Source organism: Eriocheir sinensis, unplaced genomic scaffold (assembly GCF_024679095.1).
Source record: "Eriocheir sinensis breed Jianghai 21 unplaced genomic scaffold, ASM2467909v1 Scaffold970, whole genome shotgun sequence".
Taxonomy (NCBI): domain Eukaryota; kingdom Metazoa; phylum Arthropoda; class Malacostraca; order Decapoda; family Varunidae; genus Eriocheir; species Eriocheir sinensis.
Window position 1 is genome coordinate 27,531 of NW_026112353.1, and position 13,457 is coordinate 40,987.

The window sequence follows — 13,457 nt, forward strand, 5'->3', positions numbered from 1 at the left end:
CTCTTTTTCCTTTAAAATTACTTTTACAGCTTACCTAGCCTGATAATAACCCATCACATTGATAGCTCTTGGTTCATTTACCATATAGTCCGAGAGCTAGCTACGGGTGATTTTACCCCAACGAGCCCAGAAGATATAATGCTCTAACTTGGTTAAGTTTATCACCGACAATTGAAAAAGGTTTGTCAGCTGCTTCAACTCGGGTGGGTGTTGCCCCCAGGGGGTGCCAAAATACCCCTTTTTGAGGTTGATTTTACTTTTCAAACTATACACTTCAAACTTTGTATATAAAACTATGTATTTATTCTTAATAATATGGCGATATAACTCACAGATATTTAAGGGGGATGAAGGGGTCAGCTGCCCTTAAAAAGACCCTAAAAGTGTTGGATTTTACCCCAAAAGCTACACGAATCATATTCACTCAGTATAATGATAAAATGCAGTAGATATGAATCTACTAATAACTGACACTATTTCTCGGTGGTAAAAGGGGGTCAGCTGCCCTCCAAATTTAGTCTGATTTTGGCCCTTGGGGTAAAAATGTCTTACCCCAAGAGCTACACGTACCAAAATGCAGTAGCACAGAGTTAATCTGTCCAAATTGATAATGAGACTAAAACTGACAACATTATCAGGTGGTAAGATGTGGTCAGCTGACCTCCAAATTTTGCCCATTTTGACCCCGTGAGGTAAAAAAAGACAACTATGAGTTACAGTTTTTATATTTATTATATAGTTACTTTAAGTAACAAAAGTAATGTTGGAGTAAAAACTGACTTATTTTTCTGGTGGTAAGATGGAGTCAGCTGACCCCCAAAATGTGTCCCATTTAGTTCCTAGGGGTAAAATATAATAAATTGTTCGTACAACATTCAGATTTCTACCATAGGTAGAATATGTAGCTTAACTAATATTGACATATTAACTGACATGATTAAAGGGTGGTAAGTTAGTGTCAGCTGACCCCCAAAATTTACATCTCTTTGTTCCTAAGGATAACAACAACAACAACAAAAACTGTTCCTACAACTTTCAGATTTCTACCATAGGTAGAATAAATAGTTAAACTGATGCTGACATTTAAACTCACTTGATTTAAGGGTGGTAAGTTAGGGTCTGCTGACCCCCAAATTTCCCCCTCTGGTTCGTAGGGGTAATGAAATAAATGATGTTCTTACAATTTTCTGTTAACAAATGCCTACCTAAGAACTTACTCTAAAATCAGATATTTGTCAGGGCTGACCGGCCTTAAATGGTACTCGGTTGTTTGATGTTCTCCTATCTACCAAACTCGTGTCTTGTGTTTCCGCTGATCCGAGACGGCAGGTTACAATGAGAGAAAAAAATAATCTGAAGCCAGGCTTCATTCACAGATTCATTGTCTCATTGCTAGTATAATAATTCATTGGGAGGTATTGTGGGGAGTGTGCTGAACACGGCTCCTCAGTCTCGCCCTCTCCAGCCATGTACAACGAACCAACTCTCGGATTTCCCGTATGTAAGTATTTTCATTGTTTGTATTATGTTATCTTTTTTTGATATATACTATCATTGTATGCGTATATAGGTATACTTGTTGTGATTATTTATAGGGTGTGTGTGTCATGGTATGTACATATGGTGGTGTATCGGTGATATAAATCATACGTTAAAGAGCAGTGATTCCAAACCTTGGTGGAACCCCTCCCATGAATTTTCATTTTCCAAGGCACCCTTGTTAATAGTGTTCTAATGCAAGATATGATCGTCTGTTTTTTTTAAAGTTATTAAGCAATGTATACTGAGTTTGGAATTCAAGATTGCATCAAATGAGCTAATATGATAGACTTGGTGAAAAGTCATACTGTAATAGCACAGGATTATTTTACGATTTTTTGGAGAACCCTTGGTGATGGTCGCCGGAAGCCCCCAGGGTTCTACGAGCTCCTAGTTGGTGATCTAAGTTATAGAGTTTTGATTGTCTGTGTTTTTATTATTAAACTGTTTTTTTTTTGTGGCTGCACTGTGTGGCTGCTTGGTGCTGTGACGGCCAGGATAACAGTACCTGGGTTTGCACCAAACGAGAGGGAAGGCTCGCTATGAGGCTCTGCTCATAGGGGTCGTGCAAGCAACGTCGTGGTTAACTGCATGGTGTGGTGTAGTCAACTGACATGTGTCAAACGCATAAGCCGGAGTAGTTATGCAAAGCGTAAGTGGTAGTTCCCATTTTGTTTTGCTTAATATATTATCATCTACTTACTTTGTTTTTGCTTGTTAGTTATTGTTTGACGGCAACATTATTGACACATACGTGGAGCACTTCAAATCAAGGTATATCCACAACTTTCTATGTACGTACTACCCTAACACCATTCGATGAACTTTTCAGAGAACATGTGTATGATTTCTTTGGAAATCTAAACACGGTTTATGACGATGGATGAGGGCGATGTAATATCAGGAGGTTAGTGGTTTCATTTTGCTAATTTAGAAGAATCAAATTCTGAGTATTTTTTATACTTTTTTTTATTACTGTTACTAGTTTGAAATGCCGATGTTAAAAGGTTCTTTATCATAACTTTTAGGTGATGATTTGTCTGGTGATCTCAGCACAGACAAGATTGCATCAAATAGTCAAGACCATCCAGCAATCCAGTCACTGTCGTCAGGTCAGGAAAGCAATGAATTATCAGACAATCAAAACACTAAATCTGCGCCTGGTAAGTCATTTAACTCGCTGCACACTTTTCTTGCAAAATGCTTTATATTGTGATACACTATACATGTAAAACTATTGTTGTTGGGGTTCCCTGCATGAAACATGTTTTTTTGGTGTAAGGGATGCACGGGCGGGGTGAATAACGGGGTACAGTGAGTTTTTCAAACTTTAAAGCACTTTATTATTATGAAAACCAAGCACCAGTTATATTACAATATAATTAGAAATTGTGACAGTTGATAACAAATATAATTGAAAACAGAGTGACTGTGGGCTGATAAGGGTACTGTTGTGACTTTTCAGATGAAATGCTGTGTTCCTTACACATCAAGAGCAGTGATAAGTATCAAGATTTTGGTAGAGTCATTTGCTTCAAAGATGACAAGTTGGCAAAATGCAAGGAAATATTAATGCTACGAAAACAAAAAAACTTGAAATATGCTGACATATCCCTGCCAACTGTAGTAGACAGTATCCATGGTTATCACCACGAGTGCTATAGGAAATTTACAGCATTACCAAAGGCTCACAGATCTGCAACCAAACCTTCGTGTCACATGAGCCAAGAAAATCCTTCATGTCACATGAGCCAAGAAAAACAATCACTAAGCTTGAACGAATCGGCAGCAACATCGAAAGAGGGCACATGTGATTTCCAGCCGATGTGCTTGTTTTGTGGATCGGCTAGAAAAATAATTAAAACGTGGAGCAAAATTAGTTTCAGCTGAGACAGCCCAGTTTGCTGCAAACATTCAAGAATATGCTGAAATGAAAGGGGATGAAAAATTGTTAACACAGATAAGAGACCAGGATTTTGTTGCAAAAGGATTGAGGTACCACGCCAACTGTCGCTCACTGTACCAGAGTCAAGCAAGGGCAATGTCCAAAAATGGAAATCAACCAAGGACAGGGTACATAAGCAGAGAGAAAGAAGTTCATAGAGAGGCTTTTGACTCATTGATATCTTACATTGAACAGAATGTAATTGAGAAGCGCGAGGTGCATTTGTTAACTGACCTGAACACCTATTATACAGCCACTGTTCATGAAATAGGTGGTGAGGACTTTCAACATGCAACCCCAACAGCACAAAAGCTGGATGAAAAATTAACCAAACATTTTGGTGAGAGGATCGTGGTTCAAAAGGGAAAGACAAAACGTGGAAGTATTGTCCATTCGTCTGAGATGTCAAAAGAAGAAGCACTTGCTTTCAAATTTGATAAACTCATGGATATTAAAATGAAAATCAGAGATGCAGCATTGGTACTTCGTGAAGCCATCATGAAAGCCCCACAAAAGCAAATACCTTCAAGTCCGACCATGCAAGATATAATTGGTGGGGAAGTTGATGTCCCGGAGTTAGTCCAAGACTTCTTCAAATACTTAGTTGGTGGTCCAGACTCAAGAATATGGAAACAACCAGGAAAACAGCGGCGAATCAGGGCTATTAGTCAGGATGCAGTATTTTCTGCAACATCTGGTAAGAAAAAACCAGGAAAGCATCTGATTACAGCTCTGGCTATGAAGAGCATGACTGGGTGTAGAAAAGTAATAGAAGTGCTGAACAGAATGGGTCATTGTGCCAGTTACCATACGGCTGAAGAAATAGAAACTGAACTAACATTTTCGGTCAAAAATAATGACAACGAAATGCCGTTTGGTATGCACTCAGGAAATGAATATGGAACTGGAGTAGCCTGGGACAACTTTGATCGATTTGTTGAAACTATGAGCGGCAAGGACACACTTCATGATACAGTTGCCATAGCGTACCAGCTCGTTGAAGCTAAAGCCTCAGCCCAAAAGCCAGAGTCAGATAGAATTCATCATGAGAATATTACTGAAACAAAAACAAAAGCATCCCTGCCAACAATTGGAGTCGGCCTAAGCAAGAAAAGGCGGCGTTCCTATGAAACTGAAAGCTCTGAAATTCAGCCTTATCATAAAAAACCACGCCTAGAAAACGCCGGGTTACTGGCTGCCGATGATATCAGACTTCTGACAAGTGAGGAAAATGTTGACTTAGGGTCATGGAAGAAAGATGTTCTCTGGATGTTGGATGTGTGGCAAAATCCAAATACACCAATGTGGGCAGGATGGAATGCAGAGAGAGTTTATGACTGTAGAAAACAGATGAAAGTTTGGTATTTGCCACAAATAAACCAATCACCCACATCAAATGCTGTCGTTGTTGAAACAATGAAAAGGTCACAGAAATTAGCAGAGGAGTCCAACAAGTCTTGCATGGTTGTCACCTACGACCTAGCCATAGCAAAAATAGCTTTGCAAATACAAGCCCAGGAAAAGCCGGTATTTGACAATCTCTTCATTTCACTTGGGTCATTCCATGTGGAGAAAGCATATTTTTGTGTCATTGGGAAGCTGATCGCTGAATCTGGTGCCCCGCACATATTGAATGAGTGCGGTGCACTAGCAGTGGGCTCTATAAACGGATTTATCAAAGGAAAGCATTACAACCGCTGCAAGAGAATACACGAACTGCTAGCGGTTTCTCTGGAAATACTCTTTTTTGAATGGTTTCAAAAAAGCCAAAACAACCCTGACATAGTACCAGTGCTTCAGAATGAGCTAAAATGCATCAGTGATTCTCCAGATATCAACAAATACCAACATTCAAAGGAAGGAAACGACATATTGGAAAGATACAGAGACTTCTATGAAAAAACACTGGCCGGGGACAATGGAAAAACTGCACAGTTTTGGTGTAGCTACATCAGCCTGATGCACCTGTACCACAGATACAGCCGCAGTGTCAGAACCGGAGACTTGGAGGGGTACACAAACACATTGCTGCAAATGGCAAACTATTTCTTCGCCTTGAACCATCACAACTATGCCCGCTGGACAGTAAAGTATCACGATAATCTACTGAAGCTTAAAGAAACACATCCAGAAATCTATGAAGAATTCAAAGACGGACTGTTTTCTGTTAAGAGAACCAAGAAGCCATTCTCTGGAAGTCCAATTGATCTGACATTGGAGCAAACTATAAACAAGGATGCTGCCAGCCAGCGGATTGGAATTGCCGCAATGACAAACTCCATATCTGCAAGGCAAAGATGGGCCGAATCTCATTTCATTCGGACATCCATTCTGTCACATGTATTTCAAGAAGCTGGCATGCATAAAAAAGAAGATGTAACACATGGGCTGAAGAAGCATGCAATTAGGAAGGACAACAAAACAGTCAAGGACATAATCTACATGATAAAAGAAACAATGAATCCATTCACTGAAGACATAGACTCCAAACATCTGTACAATATTGGGACTGGAAAAACTGCTCCAGAGGAAGTAGAAAGCTTTCTCCTCAATGTCAGGGAAGCAGGTGAAGTCCAGAGAAAGAAGTTCATGAATGAGTGCCGCCAAGAGCCTGGAAGGTTTCTAGCAAAGATTACTCGGCAAGAGGTGTCAACATTTGCAACTGCAGGAACAAAATCAAAGAAAACAGATGTAAAAAGAGTGGCAGCATGTATGGTCCGTGACTTGTTTGGTAGCATTCTGTATGCTTCAGTAGAGAAACGCATCGACTTAGCAGAAGTGCTAAAATATCCTCTGACACCTGTACCATTATCACTGTCATGTGGATGGTACAATGCTGAAAACACCAAAATCGGCTCTGATGCAATATCTTGAGAACAAGGTGAAATCAAACTCTCCGGAACACATCGATGTCACCATAATCGATGCATCATTTTACTTCCATCTATTGCCAGGTGCAGCCCTTCCCACGAAATTTGGTGGGATATCATCACACATTTTACGGAAAATCATGGCATCAGAAGGCGATGAAATTCACTTCGTGTCTGATAAATGGCTAAGTCCATCAATCAAAGACTGTGAAAGAGCTGCAAGGGATGGATCTGTTGATTCATTCAAAATAACAGGTGGCAATCAGAAAAGACCAGCCAATTGGATGAGTGCTTTACGCAACGCAGGATTTAAAGAATCTCTGGTCAAGTACTTGGTTGCTAGTTGGTCAGATGATTGCAATGTGAAACACTTGGGAACCAAAACCTTGTATGCAAATGATGGCGACACCTGCTACAAATATGTGGTGGAAGGGAATTCGGTCATGAAATCAGAAGAATCAAGATACAGCAATGACCACGAAGAAGCAGACGCAAGAATGTTCTTCCATGTGCACAAGATAACTGGACAGAAAAACATAGTGATAAGAACGAATGACACTGACTGCTTAGTTATTGGTCTTGGATCTCAGTCAAACTTCTGTAATCACAAGGTTTGGATAGATGCAGGACTAGTCTCAAACAATACACGAAGGTACATCGACATGACCAAGCTTGCAGCAAACCTAGGCGAGTCATTGTGTTCAGCGATGCCCGCATACCATGCATTCACTGGCTGCGACTACACTGCAGCATTTTCCCGAAAAGGAAAAGTTCGGCCACTAAAGATCTTGGAGAAGAACGCCAATTTCCAGAACTCTTTCACAGCCTTAGGGAAGGAACAAACAATATCAGATGAAACTTTTCATCAATTGAGAAGTTCACAGCTGAAATGTACGGTAAAAGGAAAAGTCAATTCATCAATGATATACGATTGGAATTATTCCTAGAACGGTACAAACCTTCTGGTAAATTGGATGAAGCGCGCATCAGCTGTTTGAAAAAAATGGACGGAAGCACCCTCCCACCGTGTCACAATGTCCTGAAGCAGAAAATAAAGAGAGTACACCTCATAGCTAACAGGTGGAATTCTGTTGACCTTGCTACTCAGAGTCCTATCTCGCCAACAGAGTCTGGATGGACTTTGGGATATGGTAGTTACCAGATTCTTTGGACAGAAGGTGACTTGTACCCCAAGACAATCGACGTGCTGCAGAATGACAAGGATGGCTCCGATGATGAAGATATTAATGACTGCACAGGTATGTACTTACTTTTAATGAATAATCGCAATATTAATCTATTTCATTATTACTGCTGTGTTAATTATGGCAGATAATTGAAGGCCATTGATAAACCCATTTTTCAGGATTGAACGTATAAGAAACTATAAAACAATCCAGAATTACAAATAACTCGTTAAAGTTACTTCACATATTAGCAAAAGTAGCATCCTCGGTTGATTTCAGTTAAAATAAAATTTTCTTCCAGATGACTTGGCAATGGAAAGTGACACTGATGCAGATGATACTACTGACGATGAAACTGAAAACAGCGAGTGACTGTAAAGACCAATGAATACACGTTAACATATTGAGAAACGATATACTCTTGAAAAAATATATGTAAAATGTCTTCCATACTCTATGCTATACTATATCAGGTATTTCCAACGAATGCTAGTTTTTATGTCTGCCTTAGTTATGCTCCTTCTACCTATAGTAGAAATCTGAAACCTCTAGGAACAGGGTTTTTTTGTTGTTATCCTTAGGAACAAAGATATGCAAATTTGGGGGGTCAGCTCACCCTAACTCACCCCCCTTAAATCCTTAAATCAAGCCAGTTTAAATGTCAGCATCAGTTTAACTATTTATTCTACCTATGGTAGAAATCTGAAAGTTGTAGGAACAGGTTTTTTTGTTGTTGTTGTTATCCTTAGGAACAAAGAGATGTAAGTTTTTGGGGGTCAGCTGACATTAACTTACCACCCTTTAATCATGTCAGTTTATATGTCAATATTAGTTAAACTATTTTCTCTACCTATGGTAAAAATCTGAATGTTGTACGAACAGTTTTTGTTGTTGTTGTTGTTATCCTTAGGAACAAAGAGATGTAAATTTTGGGGGTCAGCTGACACTAACTTACCACCCTTTAATCATGTCAGTTAATATGTCAATATTAGTTAAGCTACTTATTCTACCTATGGTAGAAATCTGAATGTTGTACGAACAATTTATTATATTTTACCCCTAGGAACTAAATGGGACACATTTTGGGGGTCAGCTGACTCCATCTTACCACCAGAAAAATGAGTCAGTTTTTACTCCAACATTACTTTTGTTACTTAAAGTAACTATATAATAAATATAAAAACTGTAACTCATAGTTGTCTTTTTTTACCTCACGGGGTCAAAATGGGCAAAATTTGGAGGTCAGCTGACCACATCTTACCACCTGATAATGTTGTCAGTTTTAGTCTCATTATCAATTTGGACAGATTAACTCTGTGCTACTGCATTTTGGTACGTGTAGCTCTTGGGGTAAGACATTTTTACCCCAAGGGCCAAAATCAGACTAAATTTGGAGGGCAGCTGACCCCCTTTTACCACCGAGAAATAGTGTCAGTTATTAGTAGATTCATATCTACTGCATTTTATCATTATACTGAGTGAATATGATTCGTGTAGCTTTTGGGGTAAAATCCAACACTTTTAGGGTCTTTTTAAGGGCAGCTGACCCCTTCATCCCCCTTAAATATTCTGTGAGTTATATCGCCATATTATTAAGAATAAATACATAGTTTTATATACAAAGTTTGAAGTGTATAGTTTGAAAAGTAAAATCAACCTCAAAAAGGGGTATTTTGGCACCCCCTGGGGGCAACACCCACCCGAGTTGAAGCAGCTGACAAACCTTTTTCAATTGTCGGTGATAAACTTAACCAAGTTAGAGCATTATATCTTCTGGGCTCGTTGGGGTAAAATCACCCGTAGCTAGCTCTCGGACTAATATGAATTATAATGATTACAACATTACACTCACATGAAGGGTCCAAGCCACCTCGGCTCCATCTTACCACATATACGGGAATGGTTTCTCATGTTCCTTCTTAGCACTAGATCGCTAACATTAAGATTAAACACTTTCACGTCCTTTCCCTTTCTCCTGGAATACTTTTCCTTCTGTTTCTTCTGTGCTTCCTCCACGTTCGTTTTTCAGTATCTGTATATTAAAATAGAAGTGCAGGATCACTGGGATGTAAATCAAATATAATTATTAAACTTCGAAATATGCATAGGGAAACATGATCAGCCTGTCCCTATTTCCCGCAATAGAAGGCTGGAGAGATTTTGCTAGGAGAAAATAAATTAAGATAAGTTCCCAGAGGAAAGGAAAAATAAAGGTTATTAAAAAGGCCTTGGCCACACATGTTTTGTTAAAGAGGTTCTACCATCCCACTTATATCATACTCATTTCTTGCAAACAGCAGTCTAACATCTGCATACAACAAACTGGGCAGACACCACCTATAGGCTGTTTCATTCCGTCTGTCCACCAACAAAGCGGGAATTTTGATGGATGTGTCACCTGCGCACTTCCGGTTCGTGTATGCGTGGAAATCAACTGTTGTGATAGAAATTCAAGCATATTTTTCGATAATATATTTGAATGTTTATGTATACAAAAAACAACTCAGTCGTTTGCACTGATAATCTAACATTCAAGCACAAGAAAAGACAAACTTGTATTTAAAAACTGAGTCACATCATACTCGAACGATCTATGTTTTTTCCGTACTCATTGATTGATAGCTCACTTCAGTTATATTAAAAGACATCTGGCTCTGCTAGTTCAAATAAAGGGTATTTTAATAATGTATTGCATGTAAATAACGATTAATAGTCGAAATATCATGAAATAGTAAATAATAACTGTTGAATGCTTTCCTAGGCTATTTGGAGTATTAGGCTACCCATGTTATTTACATGCAACACATCAAAATTCCTTATACATAGACACTTGCAGAGTCGTATGTCACTTTATGTACCTGAATGAGATGAATTATGGGTATCTGAAAGGCTATGAATCGTTTGAGTATGACCCGACTATACTGTTTGGTATACATACAAGTTGTTCCTTCGTGTGCTTGTATGGTAGATTATCGATCCAAATCTTCTGTTTGCGGTTCATATGAGTTGACTTTTTTTTTTTGTATGCACAAACATTAAAATATATCACTGAAGATATGAAGTTTATCTTCACGCAATCATGAACCTACAATGCATCTACATCTAAGTTGAGGCGTTCCCTATTTTCTATCCCCCTCAGGAAGGCATACGTACCAGTCTCTTCCCTCCTCCTCTCCCTTCTCCCCGAGTTCCTCTACTATCTCCCACTCTGTCTCTGCCCTCGTCTTCCTAATGAGTCCCTTTTACCTCCATTTGGTTGTTCCTATATTGCTGCCATGTGTTTTCATATTTCACTCTTCCTACATCACCATTCACTTCCTTCCATAAGCTCCTAGTTCGGTCTTCCCTATGCCCTCACACAGTGCCTTCACCCTGTGGTTCAGGCCCATGAGGTATCCGGTCATTTCGCCCACATGCCATTTCGCCGCATTATGGAGTCATTTCGCCTACATTATGGAGTCATTTCCTCCACATTATGGAGTCATTTCCCCCACGGTTACTGGTGGCTCATTTACCTCTCTTGCTTACCGTGCTTTTCAAATGGGAGTTTGCGTTTCATTTACCTTTCACTTGTTAACTGCGCGGTCAATTGGGAGTTCATTGTTCATTTACTATGTTTTGTAATTGGTCATGGCCATAAAATTTAATTAGTTCCTGGCAAGATGGGAGGCCATCATATTAACGCTGGGCCAGGCAGGGAAAATTTGGTCGAAAATCGGGGATTGGGGTTATTTGATTTCAGTGCACCATCATTTTGGGCAATCATCTGGCATCACTCTCACGCATTTTTAAAGCAATCACTCCATTCTAAGTAATTTTTCTGAATATTTTACCAAAGTGGGCGTGGCGCACGTGATATTTAAATCCCACGCACTGCGCTGGCATTTTCCGCGTTTTCATAGGTTTAGAAATTTATTTTTTACATTTTTTTGTTATTGAAGCTAGTGGTGAATATTGACAACTGCAACCTACTAAGGCTGAGTCGGTCGCTCCTGCCTACTCCGGGCTCAGTGGTAAATCTGCCTTCATTGGGAGCAGGTTTGTCAGATGCCACTCGGGTTTTCCCCCCAATAACTCGTTGCTCTCTGACCCTCACAAGTTCCCTGAAGGATGGGATGCCTAGAAAAGGACTTAGAAAGAAAAGAGAACACAATGAGAAAGCGAGAGAAGCGAAGAAACTAAAGAAAAATTAAGAGAGAACGGTGGAAGCCGCAGCTGAAGAGTCACGCGGCACCCCGGAGCCTTCACCTGTCAATAGTCAAGCATCTGAAACCTTAAATCGCAGGAGAAAACAACTTGTCTCTTCACCAACGGCGGAAACACCTGTCTCTATTGAACATATAATAGTGCAGAAGAAGGTGTTTGATGACATTGCACGTAACATTGCGTGTTAACTCTGCTTTGGGAATGATATGCTGTGCAAAATTACTTCATCAAATTGACACCAGCGTGGTTATAAAGTGCAGCAAGTGTAACTGTTGTTGTATACAGTACTCCCCACAACCAAGCAACATGCAGAGAAAAAAAAACATTCAGACAGTAACCCTAATGCTAACCTATGCTGCCATGATGTGTGGCTTTGCCTACAGGGGTGTGGAAAAGTTATGTGGACTGCTCAGCCTCAGACACTTTACTCGGGAGACATACATGCGTTATGCTGCCTTCATAAGAGAATAAACAGTTGAGAATGTGAACGACATCTTGAGAAAGAGCAGATAAGCTATGTTCAAGTATTATTCAGAACTTGATAGACAACCTGACGCATCAGGTGTCCTTGACGTTAACGTCAGCTTGTTCGTCAAGTATATGAGCGGCTGACAAAGGACACAATGATGCAGAGATAACTCAAGGGATTTACTCAAAATCCAAATTAATCTTTCCATGGTAGAGTATGGCTCTATTGCCCCACACACATATCTGCTTCCAAGAACAAGTTGAATTTTGCTGCTGCGCAGGCGACGAGTGAATTCAATGCTGGGTATGTGGCTGCCAACACTTATCCACGTATGGGCGTTCCACTCACTTCCACAGTGAGGAATTATTTAGAAATGAAGGATACTGCAATGGACATCCCTCTACAGAAGAAGATGAGGGATAAGCACCCCCAGAGGGACCTCGACTACGTGCCAGGGGGTCCCTGACATGTCAGCCTTCAGCGAAAAATGACGTTTTCTCGTTTGGTAATTTATCAACATTCAAGTAAAGATTTATCTCTTATTTTTTGACCGATTTCCATGATTCATGCAGCAAATTGTTTGTAAATAAAAACACTACGTACGTGACGGAGTACATTTTGCATTTTTATCAAGATTATTATGTCAGCAAATATCTAAAATACAGTAAATGAGATTTTTTTGAGATAGTAGGAAAAAGTAAATATAACAATAATATGGATAATGATAAGATAAAAGTGAGTAATCAGCCTTTTACTTTAACCATTTGATAATTAAAATAAACTTTTTGGGACTGAATCTGATCATGGGTGTTTGCGTCATCTTCAATTAAAAAAAAAAAAAAAATCAAATGATTTTTTTCCTTGTTGCAGATGTCAACTTCATCCCCAGACAACACCATTCAGCAAGGAAAACGCCTTCTAAATAAACCTGAATTCACACTATAACGTTTTCTTTAATTTCCACGTATTTTCCCTACCTGGGCCCTTAAATTATAATTGCGTTCGTCTCAATGGCTCAGTTGCAGCTGAATCTTGCATGTACGTATTTTTTAGTAAAGGTCATTTAAGTAGGTTTTAATTCTATATTTATATTCGGCACATGGATTTAGTAACCTTACACCCCGTCGAAGGGGAGTCACTTTGTCGTGGTGACGGGGCTTGAAGCGAGGTCGGCGGCACCACCTACCGTGGTGGCTTGCCCACCTCGATAGGGCTCGATGTCCGTTGGCCTCGTGGACCAA

General features: G+C 39.6%; 1 protein-coding gene across 1 annotated transcript; it reads left to right on the top strand.

Moving 5' to 3' along the window:
* Window positions 1-943: 943 nt before the first annotated feature.
* On the top strand, window positions 944-7,963 carry LOC126995060 (uncharacterized). Its single transcript, XM_050854351.1, has 5 exons — window positions 944-2,191; window positions 2,372-2,446; window positions 2,568-2,702; window positions 7,482-7,613; window positions 7,843-7,963. The coding sequence occupies exons 2-5, from the start codon at window positions 2,413-2,415 to the stop codon at window positions 7,911-7,913; spliced, it is 372 nt and encodes a 123-aa protein (XP_050710308.1). The 5' UTR covers window positions 944-2,191; window positions 2,372-2,412; the 3' UTR covers window positions 7,914-7,963.
* The last annotated feature ends 5,494 nt before the right edge of the window (window positions 7,964-13,457 follow it).

Coding starts and splice junctions, on each gene's coding strand:
- LOC126995060 (XM_050854351.1), top strand. CDS start 2,413: ATGACGATGGATGAGGGCGATGTAATATCAGGAG. Junction 2,447..2,567: donor GGGCGATGTAATATCAGGAG/GTTAGTGGTTTC, acceptor CATAACTTTTAG/GTGATGATTTGTCTGGTGAT. Junction 2,703..7,481: donor AAACACTAAATCTGCGCCTG/GTAAGTCATTTA, acceptor TCTCGCCAACAG/AGTCTGGATGGACTTTGGGA.